This window comes from Labeo rohita, chromosome 13, assembly GCF_022985175.1.
Source record: "Labeo rohita strain BAU-BD-2019 chromosome 13, IGBB_LRoh.1.0, whole genome shotgun sequence".
NCBI lineage: Eukaryota > Metazoa > Chordata > Actinopteri > Cypriniformes > Cyprinidae > Labeo > Labeo rohita.
The window spans coordinates 14,822,727-14,847,031 of NC_066881.1; the positions used below are offsets into that span (position 1 = coordinate 14,822,727).

The window sequence follows — 24,305 nt, forward strand, 5'->3', positions numbered from 1 at the left end:
TTTTCCAAACATGCACGAGTTTCCATCTTCTGTTAAACACAAAATAAAACCCTTTATGGAATGTTGGTAACCAGACACTTGCTGGTTGCCATTGACTTCCATAGTATGGAAAAATATTAGGAAAGTCATTTGGCCACCGATATTTGTCAAAATATCTTTTGTGTTGTGAAACTCATACAAGTTTGGAACAACTTGAGAATGAGTAAATGATAAATCTCTAAAATATTTTATTACATATTTAATTGAATTAAAAAGTAAATAAATTAAAATAATAAGTGATTATAATAAGCATTAATTGCAGGATGCTCTGTGCAGCCAGATGGTGTAGTTATGACATCTACCAGCAGGGACTAATGAGGCTAACCAGCCAAACACTGACCCTTTGGACTGTGGCTGTCTACATCTCATATTTTTCTCCTCCTGTCTCACATGCATAACCTTCCTCATCCTTTCTCTTTTTCTCTCATTTAATTGTGTTTTTTCTGTCCTCATACCCAGTGTCTTTGTCTCTGTAGTGTGGTTGTGTTCACCATGTAACTGTGATGAATGAGCTGAAAAATGAGCTGCTGTAAATGGTACTGCAGCAGGAAGTAGCGGTTCAGAGACGCAACACTTGCGGCACTCTGCAAGCCAGCAACATCTTCTGACTGCAATATGACACCGACACCACTGCATCTCATTGAAAGACAAAACAAGAAAAACACAAGAAAGATAAAGAACGGGAGGGGTGGGAAAAAAGGAGATAGAGAGGAATAACGGATTAAAGACGAGGTGAAAACGAGATAAAATGCATGTTGGAAGTCCAATAGTGCTGACTGATCAGAGGAATAAACCTGACAGGGATAATGTTATCCCCGAGGAAAATCAAATCCAAATACTCCGAAACACTCTGTAAATGTACGCCTTTATCCCTTAAGCCAGCCCCCTTATTTCAGCACACTAACTGTGCGGTCTGTGAGGGCCTAATACCTGCTCTTTGATTTAATGAACACTGGCACATGTGAATCTGTAGGCTCCTGCGCTGCTGCTCTTGATAAAGACTGAAAAGGCGTATTTGGCCTGATACCCTGATGCTGAAGGCATATGACAGATTTTTGGAGATGGTTTTGGTGAGATGCTGGATGCCTTTGTGTTTCACAGACACATATAGCAAGGGTGAATCATGAAATATGCAACAACATTTCACCTTGAATTACACTTACATTTAGACTGATTCGGCCTGCAGCGTGTGGTAATGCCACTCATAGATAATGGAGAACATGTAAACAAGCCTTAGATCAAAAGAATGTTTATGTTCAATATTTTATCAGTGTTAAGGCAGAATTGTGCTTGCCTGAAGGTCTACTGAAGTATTATGTTCTTAAAAAGGAAGTGTGTCATTGCTACACCACTACGGCATCAAACCAAAAATGACTGATGGAAACAATGATTGAAAAAGTTCTCAAGCAAGTTTTCCCAACTGTCTGCATACAGCGCTAAAATTTAGTAACCACGCACCTCATCTGTGGCTGAATTTGCTTCGCTAATTTATGGGTCTTCAAAGCTGGACCGTTGCGTTCAGGAACTACTCAAAGAAGATTGAAAATGGCAATAAAAACATCAGAACATCAAGCTGAAATGACAAGAGTGTTTGAGTTTGAACCGTAGGTGGGGGAAAAAAAAGCATAGGCTTCAGATAGCAATTCTATTTGGTGCTTCTACTGGTGCAGAAAATATATACCTCTCCTTTAACATAAAAAAAGAAGGGCTGTCAAGAAGTGAGGTGATTGCTTATACACTAGATCCTGTTATAGGTCATTAATAGGGGTTCGATTTAAAATCAGTGTTTGGTTATTAAGCATCAGTTATGCATTATAGATTTGTATATATATCTAGTGTACTGGCAATTCAGTGCCTCTCAAGTGTGATATTTCTTAAAAGTTGCAGTGAAGGGTAAAGTAAGGAGAGATGTCAATTTGGTGTGAATGGTTGTCTTAGCTTATTCTTTTGCTTTCATCTGAAAAGCACTCAAGGAGAGGACAGTGAAGGGTCATGCTAGATCAAATCTAAACTGTGGAGCACAAACACTTTGTCTCTGAAGAACAATCCATATACAAAAAGCCAGCTACATATATATTTGTAGCATTGCCTTTATGCTCTTGAAAGTGCCCACTGTATGTATTTAAAGGGACAGTTCACCCCTAAATGAAAATTCTGTTATTAATTACTCACCTTCATGTCGTTCCAAACCCGTAAGACCTTTGTTTATCTTTGGAACACAAATTAATTTTTCATGAAATCCACTTAAATTAACATTAAGTAACTTAAAATTTCGAGTTGACTAAACTAAAAAATTAAAATTTTAAGTGGAAATTTTTTTTACAGTGTACTTGCTTGAGCTGCGTATTGCGGACTGTTTATCAGCTCAGACCGCAACGCAAAAAAAACAAGCTCAGAACAGCTTTACTTGGGAACCAGAGTTAATTTCGCGACACTGTTACTGCGAAGTACTGCGAGATCCAGTGAGAAGCGTTTGAATTTGCCACAGAATGAATAAGGCTGCTGCGGGATTTAGTGAGAATCATTCGAATTGCGTAAAAAACAGAAGTAGTAATGCTAACTGTAACCACGGTGTTGTTTCAGTAATAGTCGAATGTTATTACGTTATTCATTTCAGGGTTTGTACAACCTTTTGAGAGAGAAATTCAAGCACTTTTCAATTACTTTCAAGCATTAAACTATTTCCAGGTAATTAAAGCTCTAAAATGATTCAATTTGAATGTTATTTTTTAATGGGATGACCAAAATATACTTTGTGGTAAACAAACACTTATGTAAAAAATACATCAAATCACCATTATAACCAGTAGATGGCAGCAGATGAGCACTTATTGGCTTATTAGTCATTAATTTCTACTTTTTGCTTTATATTTTGAAATTATAAAATCAATACTATAAAATATCAAATTATCAAGAAATAAAATTTTGTCTGATTTTTACACTTTTTTTGTGTATGAAGTAGGAAAAGTCACAAAGTGCCTTGAACAACAAACTTTAATTTGCGACTAAATCACACATAATTAGTAAAGTTGATCGCTGAATCTGTAGAACTTAGTGGCTTAGAAGTTGTTATTTTTGTTTTCTTTTCTTGTTTTTCTATTTTTGTTTTCTTCTGCACATAAAAAGTATTCTTGTAGCTTCATAAAACGTTGAATTACTGATGTCACATGAACTGTTTTAACAATGTCCTTACTACCTTTCTGGGCCTTGAACGTGTCAGTTTTAAAAAAAGTTTCAACTTAAAAAAGTAAGTGTTTGTGCTGCCTTAAAATTTTAAGTTTAGTCAACATGAAATGTTAAGTTGTACTACATGAAAACATGGATATTTGAGTTGAGTAAACTTACAATTTTAAGTTGTTTTTTTTAACAGTGCAGAGTCAGAAATCTCTCAGATTTAATCAAAAATATCCTAATTTGTGTTCCAAAGATGAACGAAGATCTTATGGGTTTGGAATGACATGAGGGTGAGTAATTAATGACAGAATTTTCATTTTTGGGTGAACTAATCCTTTAAATTATTTAAATTGTAAGATATTTAGATCAATACATTTTGCATTACAATGAATTACAGCCTTTTTATTCAAAGTCCTTTATGTGTGTTTAGCAGTATAACAACATTACATGCAGGGTAGGGGTTGGCAAAATGTATTCAGTTATTCCTCAGGATTCTGTCTTACTCTTTTATTTCCCCAGTCCTGCTGTAGTGTAGCATCTTGAGTTTGTCCTTTGGTGTTTCTGTTCCTATGTATGTTTAGTTTAGTGAACCTTTTGGTTGCTTCTCTTGCTTAAAAATGATTCTGATGACCATATTTGGCTTTTTAGTAATCTAAAAGAGTATGTGTGCATTTAAAGATAGAGAAACTATAAAGAGAAAACAGACACTATAAAAAGATTTCCTTGTTTTTTTTTTCTCTTTCATCTCCTCAACAAGGTGATATTTCAGACAGCAGGTCTGCAAAAAGCATTGAAGAGAATAGCCAAAGACTCTTTAGCCTACTTGTGTGGTTTATAAACCAGACGGTCGTGTGGAGGTCAAACTGCTCTTGAGCAGTGGAGTGATATCACTTCCTGTCTTTTCATTGTTTGCACTGTCAGCGTCTTCTAACAGCGTGCTTTGGGTGTTTAATTCAGCTTTTAATGCAAACTCGATTCAAAATTATGATTGAAGTCAAAAAGAAAGCCTATTCACAATCCATTTTATGTCTGTATTGTGACATATTTTTAAAGTGAAACTTGATGTTATCTTGCAGGAATTGATCAGACTGTAAAAAGAGGTTGTTATGTACCAGAGTGAATCCTGATACAGTGTGAGTTTGCAGAAACAATACTTAAAAGGATAGTTCACCCAAAAATGAAAATTCTGTCATTAATTACTGAAAACTACTGTAAGCGACTATGAAAATTTATTTAGGAGCACCAGTGCGACTGACCCGATCAGCATATTTGTGTTTGCGCTGAGGGGAGCTTCAAACGTTTCTAAGTGTTTTTGCAACGTTGAGTAATGTATTACAGACATATCTCACGAATGCTTTCATAAACAAAGTGTAGAGAGAGTGTAAATTAGAGATTCATTGTGCAGTGTAGAGAGCTTCGTTGATTATAGTGGAACTTTGTAAGATTGTGATGAACTAGAGTGACAGCTTTTAATGACTTTTAAGAAATTAGATATTGATTTAATACAACAGTTAAATAAACAAGAACTTAATATTAAGTGACTTACATTGACTATAACACTATTGCCTGATTTTGCTGTATTTTGCTGTCAAAAATAGTCTGAAACAAGTCACAACTGAGCCGCTGCACATCTCCATTTAAACACAGCAGTGTTTTGTTTATGAATGGATGTGCGTTTTAAACAAATCTAGTGAGTCAATGATTCAATTTCCCATTCAAAAAGACAGTCACTTGCTTTATTCCTGAATGAATCAGCCATTCGAACGAATCGAATGAAAATGATTTGGTAATTATATCAGTGACTTGCCGCCACCTACTGGCAGATTTAGTTTCATTTATAAATTCTTTTCAATTTCAATCTTTTCAACTATTTAAATAATTTTATATTTCTGTATTCTAAATTTTATATTTAAAACATTAATCTCAACAAGAATTTATGAATTTGATTGCACTCATGCCTCTGAGCATCATTAAACATAAAAATACACCTACAAGCCACTTTTGTGTTCTTCTGTGCCACCTCTGTAGTACAATTTAATTGTGTTAATACTGATTTCATTTGATTGGTAACTTATTCTACTGGTTCTCATTCTGTTGTTTTAATTAGAAATTTTAAAAAGCTTAAAAAATATAATTAAAAAAAAATTGACATAAAGATGACATATTTTTAATAAAGTTAGAAAAATGCCATTACAAAGGTTAAAACAAAATTCCCCTGTAAATTACTTTAAGGAGTCAAATTTCACCTCATAATGGGAAGACAAATCAGACTTTATCCGATTTTTTTTTTTTTTTTTGACTGTGCTCCTAAATTTTTTAAGTTTTAAAGAAAATTAAATGTAGAGCCCTGTAGTCCATGTGACATCAGTGGTTCAACTGTAATGTTGTAATTGTTGAATAAAGTCGTTATGTTTGTGTTCTTTGCGCACAAAAAGTATTCTCTTAACTTCATAAAATTACAGTCACATGGACTATTTTATTCATGTCCTTACTACCTAAGACAACAGTTATTTTATATTGCAATAAAATTTCACAATATTACCATTACTGTTGTATTTTAATCAAATAAATGCAACTTTTGTGATCATATAAGACTTCTTTTAAAACCATTAAAAAATCTGAACCCTCGCAAGCGCACACACTTCCACACATGAGCACTTACGCAGGTGAATGTAGCAAGTCTCACACTGAGAGTCAGGTGGAAACAGCAGAGCAGAACATCTGTTTGTAAGATAACAGATTGATTCTCCTGCCAGTACAACCACAGCTCTCAGACAACATATCAGCAGAACACTTGCAAAACACAATCCCACTTTTTATCCCTCTCATCTGCTTATTCAGATGAAGAGCCACACCACCAGTGACTGAGGACAGTCAAGGAGGGTACAAAGTGAACAAGTATCAGTAATAAACACTGAAAGTCATTCCAATTCCGCCACATTTCATTTTTACAGCTAGTGTTTCTGTCAAACATAGATCTATGTAAGTAAGCCACATTAGAGCACAATAAGTACGGGATAATACACAGTCATCTGGTCATTATCGCAAAATAAACCATGACAGGGTGATCAAGACCCTGATGTGAAACCCCTAAAGGGATTTATTTTGTTGTAATGGCCGACTGACTGAATATTATTGCATTTCCACAGCCACTTGTCAAATAAATACATGTAGCTTTATTATTTATTAGAACAGAAATTAATTTTCTTTTTTGTTTTGTTTTCTGAGAAACTTTACTTTGCTTAGTACTGGTTGACAAAAATAACATTTTTTTGGTAATTTTACTACCTTTAACCCTGTCAACAGGAAGTAGGTTGACGACCATGACACTGGCTGATGGAGTATCCTCCCAGTATGTTTTTTCTGTGTTTTTACGAGAAAGCCTAGTCTCTCTATATGGCCTGTTTACCCTTTTAAAATGTCCATTTAGTGCATTTAAAGCACAGTCAGCACCGTGGGGAAGTCGCATGGGGAGTGAATGAGAGTGCAGTCTTTTGATAGTTTTATAAGTGAGCAACAAAGCCAAATTGATTTTATTCTGACCTGCTTTATCTGCAGCTACAATCTGTCGTGGCAGACTGACTTATTTATAACCCTTTCAAGCAAATGCCTTTCAGGCTACTTTAAAAAAATTCCTCTTTGTGGGATTGTAATGCTTATCATTTTGTAAACAAAAATAATATTACAGGTTGTCTTGGCTTCTGTATGGCACATTCCATAACTATTGCCAGACTGAGATATTATTGTATCTAGGTTGTCACTGACCCACACTGTCCTTCAAAAGTTTGTGATCAATAAGATTTTTAATGTTTTTTAAAGAAGTTTCTTATGCTCATCAAGGCTGTGTTTATTTGAATCAAAATACAAAAAAGTGATATTATGAAATATTATTGTGATGTAAAATAACATTTTCCTATTTTAATATACATTAAAATTTAATTTCTTTATCTGAAGCAGAATTTTCAGCGTCAATACTCCAGTCTTTAGTGTCACACGTTCCTTCAGAAATCATTCTAATATGCTGATTTATCATAAGTGCTGGAAACACTTGTGCTGCTTAATTTTTTTCTTTCTTTTTTTTTTTTTTTTTGGAACCTGTAATACTTTTTTCAGAATTTTTTGATGAATAAAAAGTTAAAAATTAAAAGTTAGAATAAAAAATAGAAATCTTTTTTAACAATATACACTACCGTTCAAAAGTTTGGGGTCAGTAAATTTGTATTATTTCTTTTTTTAAAATTAATACTTTTATTCAGCAAGCATGTGTGATAAAAAATGATAGCACTTATATTGTTAGAAAAGATTTCTGTTTTGAATAAATGCTGTTCTTTTTATTCATCAAAGAATCTTGAAAAAAATATCACATTTTCCAGAGGGATAGGGAACGATTCAGACAGTGTAAATATGCTTTCCGTTGAGGCTTTCACTTTGTGTCACATGAACCACCGCAGCACGCACACACAGTCTGCTCCGGTCTAGAGACATGATAGCACGGAGTGGATCATATGCGCGAGTCAGTGCAGACCAAAAGACATGTCAGACCCACTTAAATTCTACACAGAATGGTGTATTTTATAGTGATATGGGTGAGACTGTGGCTGTCAAAGCTGTCAAATGTGACTTTACTGAGCTCAGTGGCTCTAGCCCAAGCTGTGATATAAACAAAACGCTATTGGCTCTTTTTAAAAGTAGGCGGGACTGTTTGATATGCCCCGCCCCATCTTTCTGTTTCAGTTGAAATTATGTCAACACATAGAATAACGCTGCATGCTTCAAAGCACTTCAGTGGACCTTAAAAGCCATTATAAAAACATAATTAATGCCTTTATGTCTGTCAGCCAATCATAATCATGTATTCATCACTGCCACAGTATAAATGCATGTAAACATTTTTCAGGACTAACCAACACAAAAGACAAAATCTGTTTCCATCTATTTTTGTGAAGCATCTTTCTGAGAAAAGTTACATGCGCGAGTGTTCTGCTACCGCTGTAAACATGTTATTAGCAATTATGTATTGTAATTAGTGGCATGACAGGTGTTTGGCTGCGCACGTTTGAGTACTCAAAAATTGCTCTCAAGGTTACGGTGCATAGAAGCACACACTCCCATTTTCTCTCTTGCTTTTTTCCAGCATGTTGTTTATGAGATGTAAAGTAGCTAATTGTGCAGCTTGTTAGCAAGGGCATGTAGGCGCAGACCTGTCTAATCTATTTGGTGGTGATGTTCTGTGTTTTCTCTCTCTCTCCTCACTCAAGCATTTGTGTTGTAAGGAACACATTTGACCTTATCATGTCAGGAAACTCAGCTGTGGTCATTGTGGCCAGTCAGCGACGAACAGTGATAGCAGTACAAAGAGGAGGGGTGGGTATTATTGACCCTGAGGAGGGCAGTGGCATTCAGCCGCTTGCGTTTATGGCCAGGGCTGAATTAGCTCTGCAAACCCACCAGCTCTGATAAGGCTTTTTTCACACTTTTTTTATTAATGGCCACTGTCCTTTTTAGGGGATAATATGGTGTAGAACAGTTCTAGGGGAAACTACTTTAAAATTAGCTTGACATGTTAGAAGCTAGTCATCATTTAAAAGTTAAACTACAGCAAAGACTCTTTTTAATGAAGTAGTACACTTTTTTTCTCCGATTTGCAGTCTGGACAAGTCTACCCCAGTTGCAGAAAGTCAGATCCTGTGTGCAGATTTTGGGAAGTTGAAGTATATGATGTATAATGCGCTATTTTCTTATTATCCCATTCCAGTCTATACAGTCCATACATTTTGGCCACATCCAAATGCACTTCGCTAGTTTTTAAAGGAATAGTTGATCCAAACATTTTGTCAATAATTACTTACCCTCATGTCGTTCCAAACCCGTAAGACGTTTGTTAATCTTCTGAACACAAATGAAGATATTTTTTATAAATCCGAGAGCTCTCTGAATCTGCATAGACAGCAACACAACTGACACGTTCAATGCACGGAAAGGAAGTACGAACTAGAGGTTGACCGGTGCCAATATTAAAGAAGAAGTTTACTTCAAGAACAAAAAGGTACAGATAATTTACTTGTCATCCAAGATGTTCATGTAAAATAATTTAAAAGCATTTGAAGAAAATTTTTGTCAGAGCCCTTGTTATTCTTAATTTTGACATTAATTTTCATTTGTATACTAAACATATATCGGTTCAAAATATCGGTTATCGGTTGACACGTTGTGGTACTCTCGTGAACGTGTCAAAGACTCAGAACACATAAGAGAAGATATTGTTAGATAAAGTAATTACTCTTGTTTTCTTTACGCAAGAAAAAATTCTCATAGCTTCATACAATTACGGTTGAACCCCTGATGTCACATGGACTATTTTAACAATGTCCATACTACCTTTCTGGGCCATGAATGTGTCAGTTGAGTTGAGTCTATGCAGGGTCAGAATGCTCTTGGATTTCATCAAAAATACCTTAATTTGTTTTCCGAAAATGAACAAAGGTAATTTTTGGTTGAACTATCCCTGTAAATAGCTACAGAAAAAAGGTTTGAAACAACGTTAGGGTGAATAAATAATGACATATCTGTCATTTTTGAGTGAACTATCCATTTAATTGCTGTGGGCCTCAGAGCGGATGGTTCAAAACCTCTTTGGTCAGCAGAAAACTGAAAGGCGAGATCTGAAGGTCTGCTAATGTGGAAAATCATATCAGCTGTATGCAAGTTTTATCACTGAATTGAGCAGTGGATGTAATTATAAAATATGCCACATATAGCTCAGTCATTTCAGCTAAAGAAAAAAACTAAACTTCATTATCTCTTTCCTTCACTTCTAAACTTCTGAAAGCCATTAGCATTTGCTACTGAGCTGATGCTTGCATGTTAGCCGCTGTCACCTATGCTGTCAGGCCAGCGTTATACAATAAACACCAAGCGAGTTCATTATCCTAACCTTAATCACACAAGTAACTTTGAAGTTAAATGATGTTGTTGACCCCCGCCACACCAGATCTCACGTCCCGCCAATGGCTTGCGAATGACGGGTGAAGTCATTATGACTCAAGGAAATAGAAAGTCAGGTTGAGAGTGTATTCCCTCTCAGAGTAACCTTGGCGTCACACTGAGGCTGGAGTGTGGCTGATTGCTTGCGGAAAACACTCATCAGTTGAAAGAGTGACCTTGGTGTGGCATAATGACACTTTGTGAAGAGGCAGGTGGTACGAAGAGGACTCGCTGCAGACAGATGCTCGTTCGGCTCCCGCGGAGACATTCTTCCGATTATCTCTGGAGCTCGTCTCACGGCAAACGCTGGCCGTGGCGGGAAGACATTTACGCTTCACGTGGACGAGACAACGGCCGTTTCCAATAATGGAGGAGCCGTAAAGTGTTCATTTACAGTGATGCATGCCTCAGGTCAACAAAGTCTTTCTGATTACCTTTAATGGAGTTCTCGGATTCGCACATCCTGTCTCAAAGTGCAGGATTCATCAGGGTTAATCATGCAAGCAGTTCACCTGCCAAAGATCACAATAATGAGTTTGATTTTCCATTAGCCGAGAGCACTTTAGCCTTCTCCTCATCTGCACCTGATTTGATTCAGCCCTGCAATTAATTCACTTGAGACAGACAGCTCTCCTCAGCGGAAAACATTTTGTTCTTTTAAAGATGTTGTCCTATTATTATGTACAGTGTGTACTGTAAATAAATGCAGGTCATTTAAATACTGGGTCAAGAAGGTGAATTTGAACTTTGATATTTTCAAAAGGTAATTGAGGAAGGAAATTATGCTAACAATCATGCTTTGGTGGAATAGGAGTTTCATTGTTGTGGCAAAAATATTTGGTCCATCCATACAAATTCATGTTTCTATATATCTATCTGTCTATCTGTTCATGCATTCATTTATTTATTCCATTTTGTTGTATTTGTTGTCTGTTCTTTTGTGCTATTCATTCATTCATTCATTCATTCATTTACTCATTCACTCACTCATTCATTCACACCACAGATCACATCTGAAAGTTATTAGCTGTCATACATGCTTTGAGAATGTATTCAGGAATTGAGCTTTGAGCTCACCAGGGTGGCAAGTATTCAATAATAGACTTACAAAGAATCTCTGATGTGAAAAACATCAACACATGCTTTCCAATTTACACAAGGGCTCAAAGAGCCTATACTCCTTCTCAAAGCTTCTGTTCTGAATATATATTGAATGATGCATGTGGCCTGTAGCATTATGAGTCTGATCAAACTCTCTATCAGATACATCACATTGTTCCCTTATTTCAAGATTACAAAGGTAAACCATGAGCTTTCAGAGACTTTGCTCTTAGATCTATGACATGCAGAGACAGAAACACATGCCTGCTGCAGTGCTGATGATCTTATCCCAGTGATAAACATACATATGTTGGTTGTAAATAAATCAGCGTTATCCAGTGTCGCACTTTTATGTACAAGTTGATTTTTATGAACGGTCTATGAAACATTTGTGTTGTTGTTGTTGTTGTTTTTCCCTTGTTCTAGACACAGACTTTCAATCTTAAAGAGGACATTGGATGCAAAATTCATTTTTACATGGTGTTTGCATATAAATGTGTCTAAGCAGTGTGTGGACGCAACCACCCTACAATGATCTACAGTGATAAATATCCATTCACTTTTTTTAACTTGTGGAAAATGGGCATCTGATGTCCACTTAAACTATGGGCATCCATTATAAAAAATAAATACAAGTAAATTATAAGAATTATGATCTAAACAGAGTGTAATACACAAACAGTTTCAATATATACTGTGTTTGAAAAAAATTACATCGGTCCCTCAGGTGTTTCCATCACAACCAATAGTTTTGCCACTGTTAAAAGCTAAAATATACAGTTGAGATCAAGAGTTTACATACACCTTGTAGAATCTGCAAAATGTTAATTGTTTTACCAAAATAATAGGGATTGTACAAAAGGATTGTACAAATTTTTGATGTTTTAATGACCTGAATATGATATTTCACATAGGAAGACATTTACATATAGAAAATAATAGTTGAATTTAGAAAAATTAGCACGTTGTGGGTTTTTTCAGAAAATCCTTCAGGTCCAATTCTTTGGTTTTTCAGCATTTCTGTGCATTTGAACGCTTTCCAACAATGACTGTATGATTTTGAGATTCATCTTTTCACACTGAGGACAACTGAAGCACTCATATGCAACTATGACAGAAGGTTCAAACGCTCAACAGATGCTTCTGAAGGAGCTTCACAAGGAGCTTCACAAGGGAAAAAAAAGCGATGCATTAAGAGCCGGGGGGTGAAAAGGGCAGTACAAAATAAAAATATATATATTATTTAAGCAAAATAAGAAAATTGTACACATCTTCATTTTGTTCAAAAGTTTTCACCCCCTGCATTTTAATGCATCGTGTTTCCTTCTGGAGCATCAGTGAGCATTTGAACCTTCTGTAATAGTTGCATATGAGTCCTTCAGTTGTCCTCAGTGTCAAAAGATGATAGAGTCATTGTTGGAAAGGGTTCAAATATACAAAAATGCTGAAAAACCACAGAATTTGTGGGACCTGAAGGAATTTTTTTTTCTGAAGAACAGCAGGCAGTTTAAATGTTCACAACAAATAAGGGACTGATGAAAAACTACAACAAAAAAAACACACACACACACAGCCGTGGATCATTCAGTTAAAAACACAGTATGAAGAATCAAGTGTATGTAAAATTTTGAACAGGGTCATTTTTAATAATTCAGCTATTATATTCTGTTGTTGACTATATGTAAACATCTTTTATGTAAAATATCTTATTCTAGTCAGTACTAAATAAAAAATAGCATCTATTTTGTATGATCCCTCTTATTTTGGTAAAATAATTAACATTTTGCAGATTCTGCAAGGTGTATGTAAACTTTTGACCTCAACTGACCAAAAAGTGTGAAAATATTTTTCAATTGTGTGTTGTGTGCTATAAAATTAGCAAGACAAAGGAGTCAGTCAATAAATGTACTTTCATTTACCGTCATTTTCACCGCAGAATGAATGTAAAATGAGGAGAGCTTGTTTTCTAAAATTTCTCATGGTAATAACGACCTGAACTCTGCGCTGATGACTGTAAGATAAGTTTGAACTGCCGTGATATTAACAGACACCGAGGTTTGTTTGGTAAGTGTCGGTGCTCTCCTATCAGGATGCTGTGCCTCACCTGCCGCACTTCAGAGTCCTCTTCTTTGAAGCTGACTTCCTTCCTTTTCTCTCGTCTCTTCTTTCTCCCCACAGGCATTACCATAGCCAGTGCTCTTATTGATATGTCTCAGCAGAGGGCCGGCGACTTCAAAGACAAGGGCTTGAGTCTAAAGAGCCGTAAACAGCAGCACACGGTGCACCAGGGAACCTGTGTTTGAACCAGCCGACTGACCTCACTGGACACACTGATTCTCATCTTTTTTTCTCTTTCTCTCTCTCTCTCTCGTTCTCTACCGCTAGAAGTAGATGGTGTTGATGAGAGAGGAGCTCTTGAAGTGTAAATGACAAAGGAGGGTCGAGACATTAGTAGTCCATGTGTGGCTCCTCCTGAATTGCACGCTCCATAGTGGAGCTCGTATTCCCTCAGTATTGCTTGAACCTCTGTGGAGGACATCTGCATTTTGATTGCGCCCACTGGGTTTCTGTTTTTCAACAGCTGTTTCTCAAAAAGGGAGGGAGTGTGTAGATGAATCTCACTCGGACCCAAAATAGGAACAGGTTTCAGGCCAGAATTAATCATCTGATCACGTATATAGAGGCATTCAGAATAAACCTGGCTCCACTTTCAGGATTTTGTCTTGTTATTCAGTGAAATGTCTGTTGATGACTCTTTAATAGACTAATTATCATTAGCTGAGGACTGTATTTGGTACATATGGTGTTTTGTAAAGATCTGGGTCTGTGGCAAGTTTAATTTCAGAGATTAGATTGGATTTGTCTCGCTGAACTGACGTTTGTGTCTCCTAGCAGCCATACACAAATTCAAGCACTTGACCACATGAAATTAAAACTGGAGTTTTGTGGCTTTTAGTCCATATGTTTTAGATTTGAGGTTGTCTATATGCTACACTGATTGTGTGCTTTGAAACCATTTTAACTCAGAAATTTTACAAAGAATAATTCACAAGAATAATTACAAAGAGCAACAAGTAACAGATTGAATTAAACGTTTTTTTTTAAGTAGAAAGACTGTAATAGTGTTTTCTTGTAAAATATACGCTAATGATCTTTAATTTGAAAAACGTTTGTATATGCTGGCTAAAATTCACTTTTTAGCAGACATACCCCAGCAGGCACCAGACGTCAGTATAACACCAGATTGACGTTGGACCCCAATGAGGGATGGACGTTGCATTTTGGTTGAGAATGAAAATCGTGTTGACGTCAGTATTTGACGTCAATTTAACGTTGACTTAATGTTGGATTTTGGTTACACAACCTAAAAACAACAAAATGTCGGCTAACAACGGTATTTGACAGTGATTTAACATTGACATTAAATTTATATTTATATTCAGTTTTGGTCACTCGACCTCACAACTGAAATTTAACCAAATATTAACATCTTATGATGTGGGTCAAAATCACCATAGAGTGTCTTTCAAACCTCACAATACTCAAAAATATTGGTCTTAATTTCCCACTCGCTTTATGTCATATCATAAATAGTAGACACTCTAGAAGTACTATAGAAACATATTAGCTGAGCTCCCACACATTTTAAATAATTATGGGCCATTATTCAAAGCATAAACCATAAGATATGTCCACCCTGTCATGGACATATGTATTACTGTTAAATACTGTTTCATTTCAAGATTAAGATGTAAATGATATTTTCTGAAAGGTATAATGTCCCTTTCCTAAACAGGGTTGTTGTTTGCTTTCAAATTATAAATATGTAAAAGATTTTATGTAAACCATGTGTTTTTAAAGAAACTCATACAATTCGCACATGTATTTTCTCATTTGGAGAAAACTGATATATTTGGATGCAGTTTTTTTGTTTGCATGTTATTGCTCCCACACTTAACTACCGGACACGCTGTATTATATAGATATGATTGAATTATTATTTAAAACATTATTTTAAAATATCAAGATGACAGGGTGGACCAGCACATGACGGGGTGGACACATAAAGAAGAACACGCAAAGCATGACAAAATATGACAGTGAAACATTTATTCAACTTTGAAAAAAATTATATTTTTATTTTAGTTTCTAGCAATACAACTACAAGTGAATGCAATGTCCACCCTGTCATGTGTATGTCCACCCTATCAAGTCTAAGTGGCTGAGTGGGTGGACATTTTGAAACCGTGACAGGGTGGACATTTTAAGCTTCAGTTAGCATATTAGTTTACAACAAACTGTGACTAGCTAAAAAGCTAGTCTGGTTGTTGGGGAGAATTTGGTATATTTAAACTTACATATTTTGAAAATACTGTATTCTAATCACTTCCAGCATATTTTATGCTGACAGGGTGGACATGTTAAGCTTAGGAAAAGCAAGCAAACTCATACAAAGAAAATCTGTCATCTTAAAACACCTCAGCGGTTGAAATTTAGCCACTGAAGAGACAAAAATCTGTTGTCCTGATGTCACTAAAGGGGATGGCCTTTTCTTAAAGGGGCAGATTCCCCAATACGACAGGGTGGACAACCATTCAAGGGACATGGACATAGCCTTGGTTTTTATTAAATAAAAATAAAATACTGTTTTTATTACCAAATGGTCAGTACACTCACATTGAGTAATCTCTTATTTAATAAAAATAGGAGAACAAAATGTTCACATTTTATGATTTGACTATATTCTGCTCTCCTTCAGATTTAATAAGCAGTGCATAGGACAGCAAAATAACACGCATCCTCCTACACAAAAATCTAAAAAATGTATCTAAAGAGCCAAGGAATGAATATAAAAACTTAATATAACACACCCTTTTATAGTCTTTTTTATGTTAAGTTTTCATGACAAATAAGTTATTTATGCACAGGACGCCAAAAGGCACCCTACAGTGATATTGACCCATGTTGTGTGCCTGCTGGGACTCTACCATTATACCATTAGAGTCAGTATTTTACTTTTATTTTTTTTAAGAAATACAATTCTAATCAGTAAGAATGCATTAAATTAAAGGGATAGTTCACCCCAAAATGAAAATTACTCCATGATTTATTCACCTTAAAGTTCATGATCAAATACAGGATGTTTGATCAGAGAGAGTGTTTATAGTTGAAGTCTTACAACAAATGGCTTACTTGTAGTTGTGTGTGCATGACGTAAAAGAAAGTACAGTATATCAATCATCTAATCCACAGGGTTTTTCAGCATCATATGATTGGCTACAGATCTACCTTATGGAACTGCTGCCATAAACTAGTGCTGCATTTATCAGACAGAGTGGTTGTACTGAAACAGCCTGTGATCAACATATGTGTGCCAGCAGAGAGTCAGCCAGGTTAACCTAAAATATTATTATGGATCTGTGGGGAAAATCATTGGTTTGTATTTTAAATGTCTGGTGTTTATAGAGTCATCAGACTAAACTAAATATCCATGTCTTAACTCAGTGTTGTTCACCATGTTAATAAAGCCAAGAAACATTTGCCTGTACATGTATTTGTATTTCTAATTATGTATTGTCATAATGTTTTGGTTTGTTTGTTTCAGATAGTCAAGGCATCTAAAAACTGTATAACTGTATGTCTTATGAAAATAGATTGTTTAAAAAGTAGGCTCAAAAACATGTCTTACATGTCCTGTATAAAATTGTTTTAATGTATTTCACCATTATGTTTTCACCACCAAAACGTGTTGCACTTAAATCCTTTATTATATTGAATTCTTTGTAAGTATTGTTTTGTCTAAAGTGTATTTTACTAAGTCAGCCTAAGTCAAACTTAGATCGCCCTAAAGTTACAATTCTGTCATCATTTATTCTTCCCCATGTTACGCCAAACCTGTATGACTTTTATAAATAATATATTATTATAAACAGTCTCTTCTCCAAAGAGACTCATTTTTTCATTGGGTTTTCATTGGGTTGCAAGATTCTTGCAACTTCTTGAATATGTGTATATAAATGACTCAACTTAAATCTAACAAATGCTCATTTGCTTATCATTAATTGCGTTGTTGGCTCATTTGCACTGTTCCACAGGCCGTACAGGTGTAATGTCACTGCATTGCAGAAACAGTATCATTGTGTTGTCTCTTATGTCTCAAAGGCATTTGTTATTGTTTATTTATTCTCATTTGCATACTTGAGTCATAACCTCTGTAAATTGTATAAATGTTGATGAGATTTCTGGTTTTACAGCATTATGTAATAATTTACATTATACAAATATCAGCTTTGAACAAATGAAGAGCAGCCAAAGAAAGTTTGTTCATGTTTATGGAGAAATAAACATTTTGATAAATCTGTTGTATGCTTTATTTTTAGGGGTTCAAGCGCATAGCACTGAAACCCTATTGTATTTGTAAAAATGGTCACAGATCAGCGGTCTCCGTGTAAAACTGATCATGGAGATCAAACCGTAATTCGTCGAGACATGTAACTTGGAGGGATGGTAGTACTCACACCGCCTACAACGTGACCAAGGTGCTACAGCGAACAAGATTCAATCGTAAGCCTTTTTGGCTATTTTCGGGTATTTCGCATTTTTTTGAAAAACCCACTTTTGCCAACTAGTCCTAGGTTTTTCACCCGATTGGAACCAAACCAGCGCAGAAAGATTCTTTGAAGAGTGAATATCAATAATTATCAAAAAAAAAAAAAAAGTTGAACTTTTGACTCACCCTCACAAAGGGGCGCCAAAATGTTAGAAAGGGGCAGGGCCACTTTTAGTAAAATGCGTATAACTCCTGAACGGAATGAGATATCTTCAGCAAACTCATACAAGTGCACATACAGGTGCATCTCAAAAAAATAGAATATCATGAAAAAGTTATTTTTTTTTGTAACAAAAACTGAAACTTTCACATAGTCTGTATTCATAACATGCAAAGTGAAACATTTCAAAGGTTTTTTTGTTATTCATTTTGATGATTAGAGCTTACAGCTCATGAAAGTCAAAAATCCAGTATCTCAAAATATTAGAATATTTCCTAAGATCAATCAAAAAACAGATTTGCAAAACTGAAAAGTTACAGCAAATGACTTGCTCCTAGCATGAATTACAGCATCAGTGAGGTGTGGCATGGAAGCGATCAGCCTGTGGCACTCCTGAGGCACTACTGAACCTTCAAGTCATCTGAATATTGTTGGATCGACTGTATCTAATCTTTCTCTTGAAAATATCCCATAGATTCTCTATGGGGTTCAGGTCAGGCATGTTGGCTGGCCAATGAAGCACAGTAATATCATGGTCAACAAACCACTTGGAAGTGGTTTTGGCACTGTGGGAAAAAGGAAATCAGCATCTCTATAAAGCATATCAGCAGATGGAAGCATAAAGTGCTCCAAAATCTCCTGCTAGATGGCTGCATTGACTTTGGACTTGATAACACAGTGGACCAACACTAGCAGACGTCATGACACCCCAAATCATCACTGACTTCAGAAACTTCATACTGGACTTCAAGCAGCTTGGATTCTGTGCCTCTCCGGTCTTCCTCCAGACTCTGGGACCATGATTTCAACATGAAATTCAAAATTTACTTTTATCTGAAAAGAGGACTTTGGACCACTCAGCAGCAGTCCAGTTCATTTTCTCCTTAGCCCAGGTAAGATGCTTCTGACGATGCCCTTCTCCTGAAGACATCTGAGCATGGTGACTCTTCATGCGCTAACTCCAGCTTCATTCTACTCCTTGTGAAGCTCTCCCAAGTGTTTGAATCAGCTTTGCCTGACAGTTTTCTCAAGCTTGCGGTCATCTCTGTTGCATGTGCACCTTTTCCTACCCAATTTCTTCTTTCCAGTCAATTTTGCATTTAATATGCTTTGATACAGCACTCTGTAAACAGCCACCTCTTTCAGTAATGACCTTCTAAAACTTATCCTCTGTGTGGAGGGTGTTAATGATTGTCTTCTGGATCATTGTCAGCAGTCTTCCCCATTATTGTGGTTTCAAAGAACAAGAGATACCCGGAATTTATACTGTAGGGATGGACATTTAATGAAAATCAGATGTAAATATTGTAATATTTTGAGATACTGGATTTTTGACTTTCATGAGCTATAAGCTCTAATCATCAAAATTAAAACAAATTTTTTTTTTTTTTCTATATTCTAATTTTTGGATATGCACCTGTATGTAAAAGCTCAATCTGAGGTCACAGGAAAAATGCAGAGCTTGTCCATTTGGTGGCACTATAAGAGGGAAAAAAACTTTAAAATGGCTATAACTGTGCAACCATTGTTTGTCCCATGATATTTGTATTATACAATAGAACTCCTAATTCCAGACAACTTTGCCTCTAGAACCACTGCTGTCAATCAAATTGTTTATTAAATCATTGAGAATCTGTAAAAAACCTACTTTTGCAAACTAGTCCTTGGTTTTTTGTACAAAAAACAGTACAATTCTCTGGACTCTCTAGTTCAATAATTATCAAAAATAATGTTGAAATTTACCCTGTACCCTAAAGGAAAACTCAAAACTTCACAAAACCTGGTGAGCACATGCGACAAGTGATTCTAAACAAGCATGCAGTTTTAAGGAGAATGGAGCCCACTGGTGCTATAACAGTTATAAACGTGAAAAAAAGCATAATATTTCTATGGTAAATTACCTGGATTTGCCAAAACTGCTTTTTAAAATCATTGATTTAGGTGGTTACAAGCTTGCTAAATAATGTATTTTTTCATATGTGCTGATATGCCCTAAAGTGCTTGAACTTATGCGCTGCTTGCAGACATATGTCTTCTTGAAGTTTTACACAGTGTGGTAAGTGAAGATCCGTATCATGAAATGCAATGACTGTGTCTTACCGGACAAATCATGTGGGCTGAATGCCATTTTCCACGAATAAGGAACAAAGTAAGCCCTAAAAAAAAGAGAAAATATACATTTTGTTGTTTTTAAAACTAGCTACTTTCATGCTCAGTCTGTCTGCTGATGAATCATCTATTAAATGTTCATGCCATCTATTTATTTGACTCAAGTCATTTAAAATATGCTACCAAAACCCACATGGATTTGGAAAGCTGTTCAAATATTGTCTACACAAACATGCAATGGTTTAATGCACTGCTTGCTTTATTGATTTTTTCATTTTAAAAAAGGAAATAACATATGTTTGTAATTAAGTGCTGTTGCCACAGGTGTTAAACGGAACAGAGTATGTAGATTCACACATGACACATGATTTAAATTAGTTTTTCAGTGAGTGTGCGGTACGATTGTAGACAGCTGTTTAAATGTTCTACTTGCTGAAGCTGTTATTGGATCATTTGTCACTCTGGATCAAACCCAGCAAGTTAAACATCAAAGAAAAACTTCCAGTTGACCTCACTGGTCCTCTTGCAGCCCTCTAATGTGCTTTGTAAAAATAAAGACATAACGCTATATTTTATTCCACTTTGTTTTCACTGAAATGTGCATATTGCAAGGAGACAATGAATACACAAGATTGGGACAGAAAATAAAAAAATAATGAATATAAGGAAGTTGAATTTGTACAATTTCCCACTGTGAGTCACGCTTGGTTTCATCTCACATGATTGTGGCATCATGAATTTGTCATTATCAAGCCTCCTCTGCCCATTTGAATAGCAGTGGTCAAGACGCCTCTCATCTAGAGATTGATGTCCAGGCCAGACCTTAATCTTTACTCCATTATGCTCCATTTACATGTGGTAATTGTTGTCGTCTGATGGTGAATGATCAATCGCGGTGCAGTTGGACTACAAAGCCCGCAGTTGTTTTGGGGTCGCATGTACCCACATAGCGGAGAAGAATGATTCTCCTGTTGGGCCGTCCGTTCACAGCAGCCCACATCAGTGCTAACAAAGACACGGCTCTCTGTTCACCAGGCCACAATCACAATGTGCCATTATGGTAAATGGATTATTGTGTCAGGGATGAAGTCACATCCCTCAGAGTCATCAGGTTGCTAATGTGAGTCATGATGATCCGTTTGGTTTTTTAGTGTTAAGATGATTATACAGAGTGAGTAAAGGAATGACAAAGCTACTCGGGATAATTATCACGCATCCTCATTGCAAATGAAGTCGGAATAGCGAGCTACTTTCCCATAACCGTTCTGCCGTTCAGTTAATGAGTCTTTATGCCTGTGTGTATATACTGCCCACAACTGCTCTGAGCAAGAACAAGGTTTTGAAAATAATACTTTGCAGTCAACTCACTTCCAGATGTGAATGAGTGAGTAAAATCCATTGCAGAAATTTCAATTCCCATGAATGGCTTTTTCATTTAAACACAGCAGGTGGTGATAATGTTTGTCTTGTCATTCAAACTAAGTCACACAGCTGCAGGGGTGGATATAAAGGTGCTCTAAATGATTTTTTTATGGAATGGTACGCAAAAAATGATCCTACTTCATGAAATATCGCTGTCGTGAGATATGACATAATCTCCGTGACAGCCCAACTGTCTGTAAGCAAGAAATAAAACAGGATCGGATTCTTTGTTTAGCCAATCAGAACTGTTTTGGCGAGCTTACCGTCTGTCAATCATTTTTCTCATTCACAAGCAGCCGTCCATATTTGGGAAACCAAAAGCCATAATCATAGCAGAGTGCATTAGAGTGTGTCCAGTTTTGTTTTCTTGGTTTTTTAGCTGCATTCATTGTGGAAGTATGTCATTGGGATCTTTAAGAAGTTTTAGTTAACCAAACAAACTAGCTACACCACAAAATTACAAACTTTGATTTGAAGTGAAAAATATTTGAAAATCAGACAAAAAAGAAAAAAATTTTTGTAAGTTATTGTAAAAAAAAAAAAAAAAAAAAAATCTCTTTATGGAGGAAATTAATGGAAAATGAATGCACTCTATTACTGGTAGAATGGTAGAAAGTACAATGCGCAATGTTGCAGAATACTCCCTCCTTCAAAGAGACACTAATTGGTAAAGTCACTTTTTCACTGCAGCTGACATTAAAAGCTCCGACTGCTATCCGCTTGTTAAGTCATGACGTAAGGAATACTGCTTTTATGAGCACTATTTATTCATATTCGCAAAAAAACAGTGTACACTACAGTCACCATGCTCATGGCATCCCAGACACAAATATTTGAACAATTTCATCTGAGATTTCAGTATGGAGATAAAGGTAAGGATTATATATTTTTTGTTTTACTTTGGCATCTGATAGAGTGCTTATACCAGGAAGACTTAAAGGAGAAGTCCACTTCCAAAACAACAATTTACACATAATTTACTCACCCCTTTGTCATTCAAGGTGTTCATGTCTTTCTGTCTTCAGTCGTAAAGAAATCATGTTTTTTGAGGAAAGCATTTCAGGATTTTTCTTCATATAATGGACTTCAATTGTGCCCCCGATTTTGAACTTACGAAATGTAGTTTAAACGCAGCTTCAAAGGACTCTAAACAATCCCGACTGAGGAAGAAGGGTCTTATCAAGTAAAACGATCAGTAATTTTTTTCTAAAAATAAATTTTTTTATACTTTTTAAGCACAAAAGCTCATGTAACACAGGTTCTGGCATCATGTCGAAAGGTCACGCGGAACGTAGGTGGAACTACAAACCCAGTGTTTACAAAGCAAACGACTAAGAAAGTGCAAGTAAGTTAAGTTTTTCTGCATACTCTACCTTTTTTAGCCGGAGTACACGGACGATGAACTTAGACGTGATTCGTAGTAGTGATGGGAAATTCGGATCATTTTACCGACTCAAGACCTTTGAGTCTCGTTCAGCAAAATGAACGAATCTTTTTTTGAGTCATTTCGTTAATTTTAGCAAAATCAGCATCACGTGACAGCCCCATAAGATGAACGAACGACTCGAAAAACCCGAAGACTCGAAACAGGTGAACTAATTCCAGTACAGAACCTAATAGGATGTTGCGCATGCACGACTGAACAAATCACTCCCCGAGACGACTCGTTCGACTCGTGCGAGTCACATTAAAGATTCGTTCAAAAGGAACAAATCATTCAAGAACGACCCGTGAATGTGCATCCGAGAGCCTGTGCTACGCAAGCTTTTGTGCTTAAAAAGTATACAAATTTTTCTTTTTCGAAATAAATGACCGATCGTTCCGCTAGATAAGACCCTTCTTCCTCATGCTGGGATCGTTTAGAGTCCTTTGAAGCTGCATTTAAACTACATTTTGGAAGTTCAAAATCGGGGGCACAATTGAAGTCTATTATATGAAGAAAAATCCTGAAATGCTTTCCTCAAAAAACATAATTTCTTTACGACTGAAGACAGTTGTTATTTGTAAATTGTTGTTTTGAAAGTGGACTTCTCCTTTAAGGTCCTTGCTCACTGAGTGTTACAGAGTGAACCAGACGTGAAGCGGGTGGATCCAAGTGCAAAACTTTATTAAACAAAGACATGGTCAAAACACAGGCATGGGTCGAATACTGGCAAACAGATACAGTACAGGGCAAGACAAAAGAATAATCCAGGGACAGGCAAGGGCTGATCGGCAACGAACGTAATCCAGGGGGGAGAGGCAAGTGATAAATGCTCAACAATACTCAGTCCTGAATGGTGGTTGGGACCTTGTATTTAAATTGTGTGATTGGCTGCAGCTATGTACATAAACAGTGAAGTGAAGCATGGGAAATGTAATACAGGGTGTAGTGTAACAGTCTATGTAGAGTGAGAGTCAATATGATGCACAGGTGACTTCTGGTGGCGGCCAGGACTCGTGACACTGAGTCTGAAATTTTTTGAAATTTTTTGCACATTAACATTGTCAATCACTGCCTCCGTAACTTTCGTCCGTCATAAAACATTTGGGTCGGAATCCATTTTCAGGGTATTTTGCATCCTTAGCAAGCATTTTGAGACGTGTTTTGTCAATTCAGAGCCACCGTGATGTTCTGCGCACAACAGAATGCGGAAAAACGCAAATGAAAATTTCGGAGGACCTGTAACAAATAGATAGAAACAGTAAATGTCCTTGCACACTGAT

The 24,305-nt window shown here is 36.2% G+C and overlaps 1 protein-coding gene across 2 annotated transcripts in view; it reads left to right on the plus strand.

The window, feature by feature from the left end:
* Positions 1-16,221, plus strand: part of atrnl1a (attractin-like 1a) — a 318,119-nt gene extending 301,898 nt beyond the window's left edge. For both annotated transcript variants that reach the window (XM_051126138.1, XM_051126139.1), the window contains exon 30: positions 13,477-16,221. In XM_051126138.1, coding sequence (XP_050982095.1) covers positions 13,477-13,601 — 125 coding nt within the window. In that variant the 3' untranslated portion in view covers positions 13,602-16,221. The remainder of the gene's footprint in view (positions 1-13,476) is intronic.
* Positions 16,222-24,305: the final 8,084 nt, after the last annotated feature.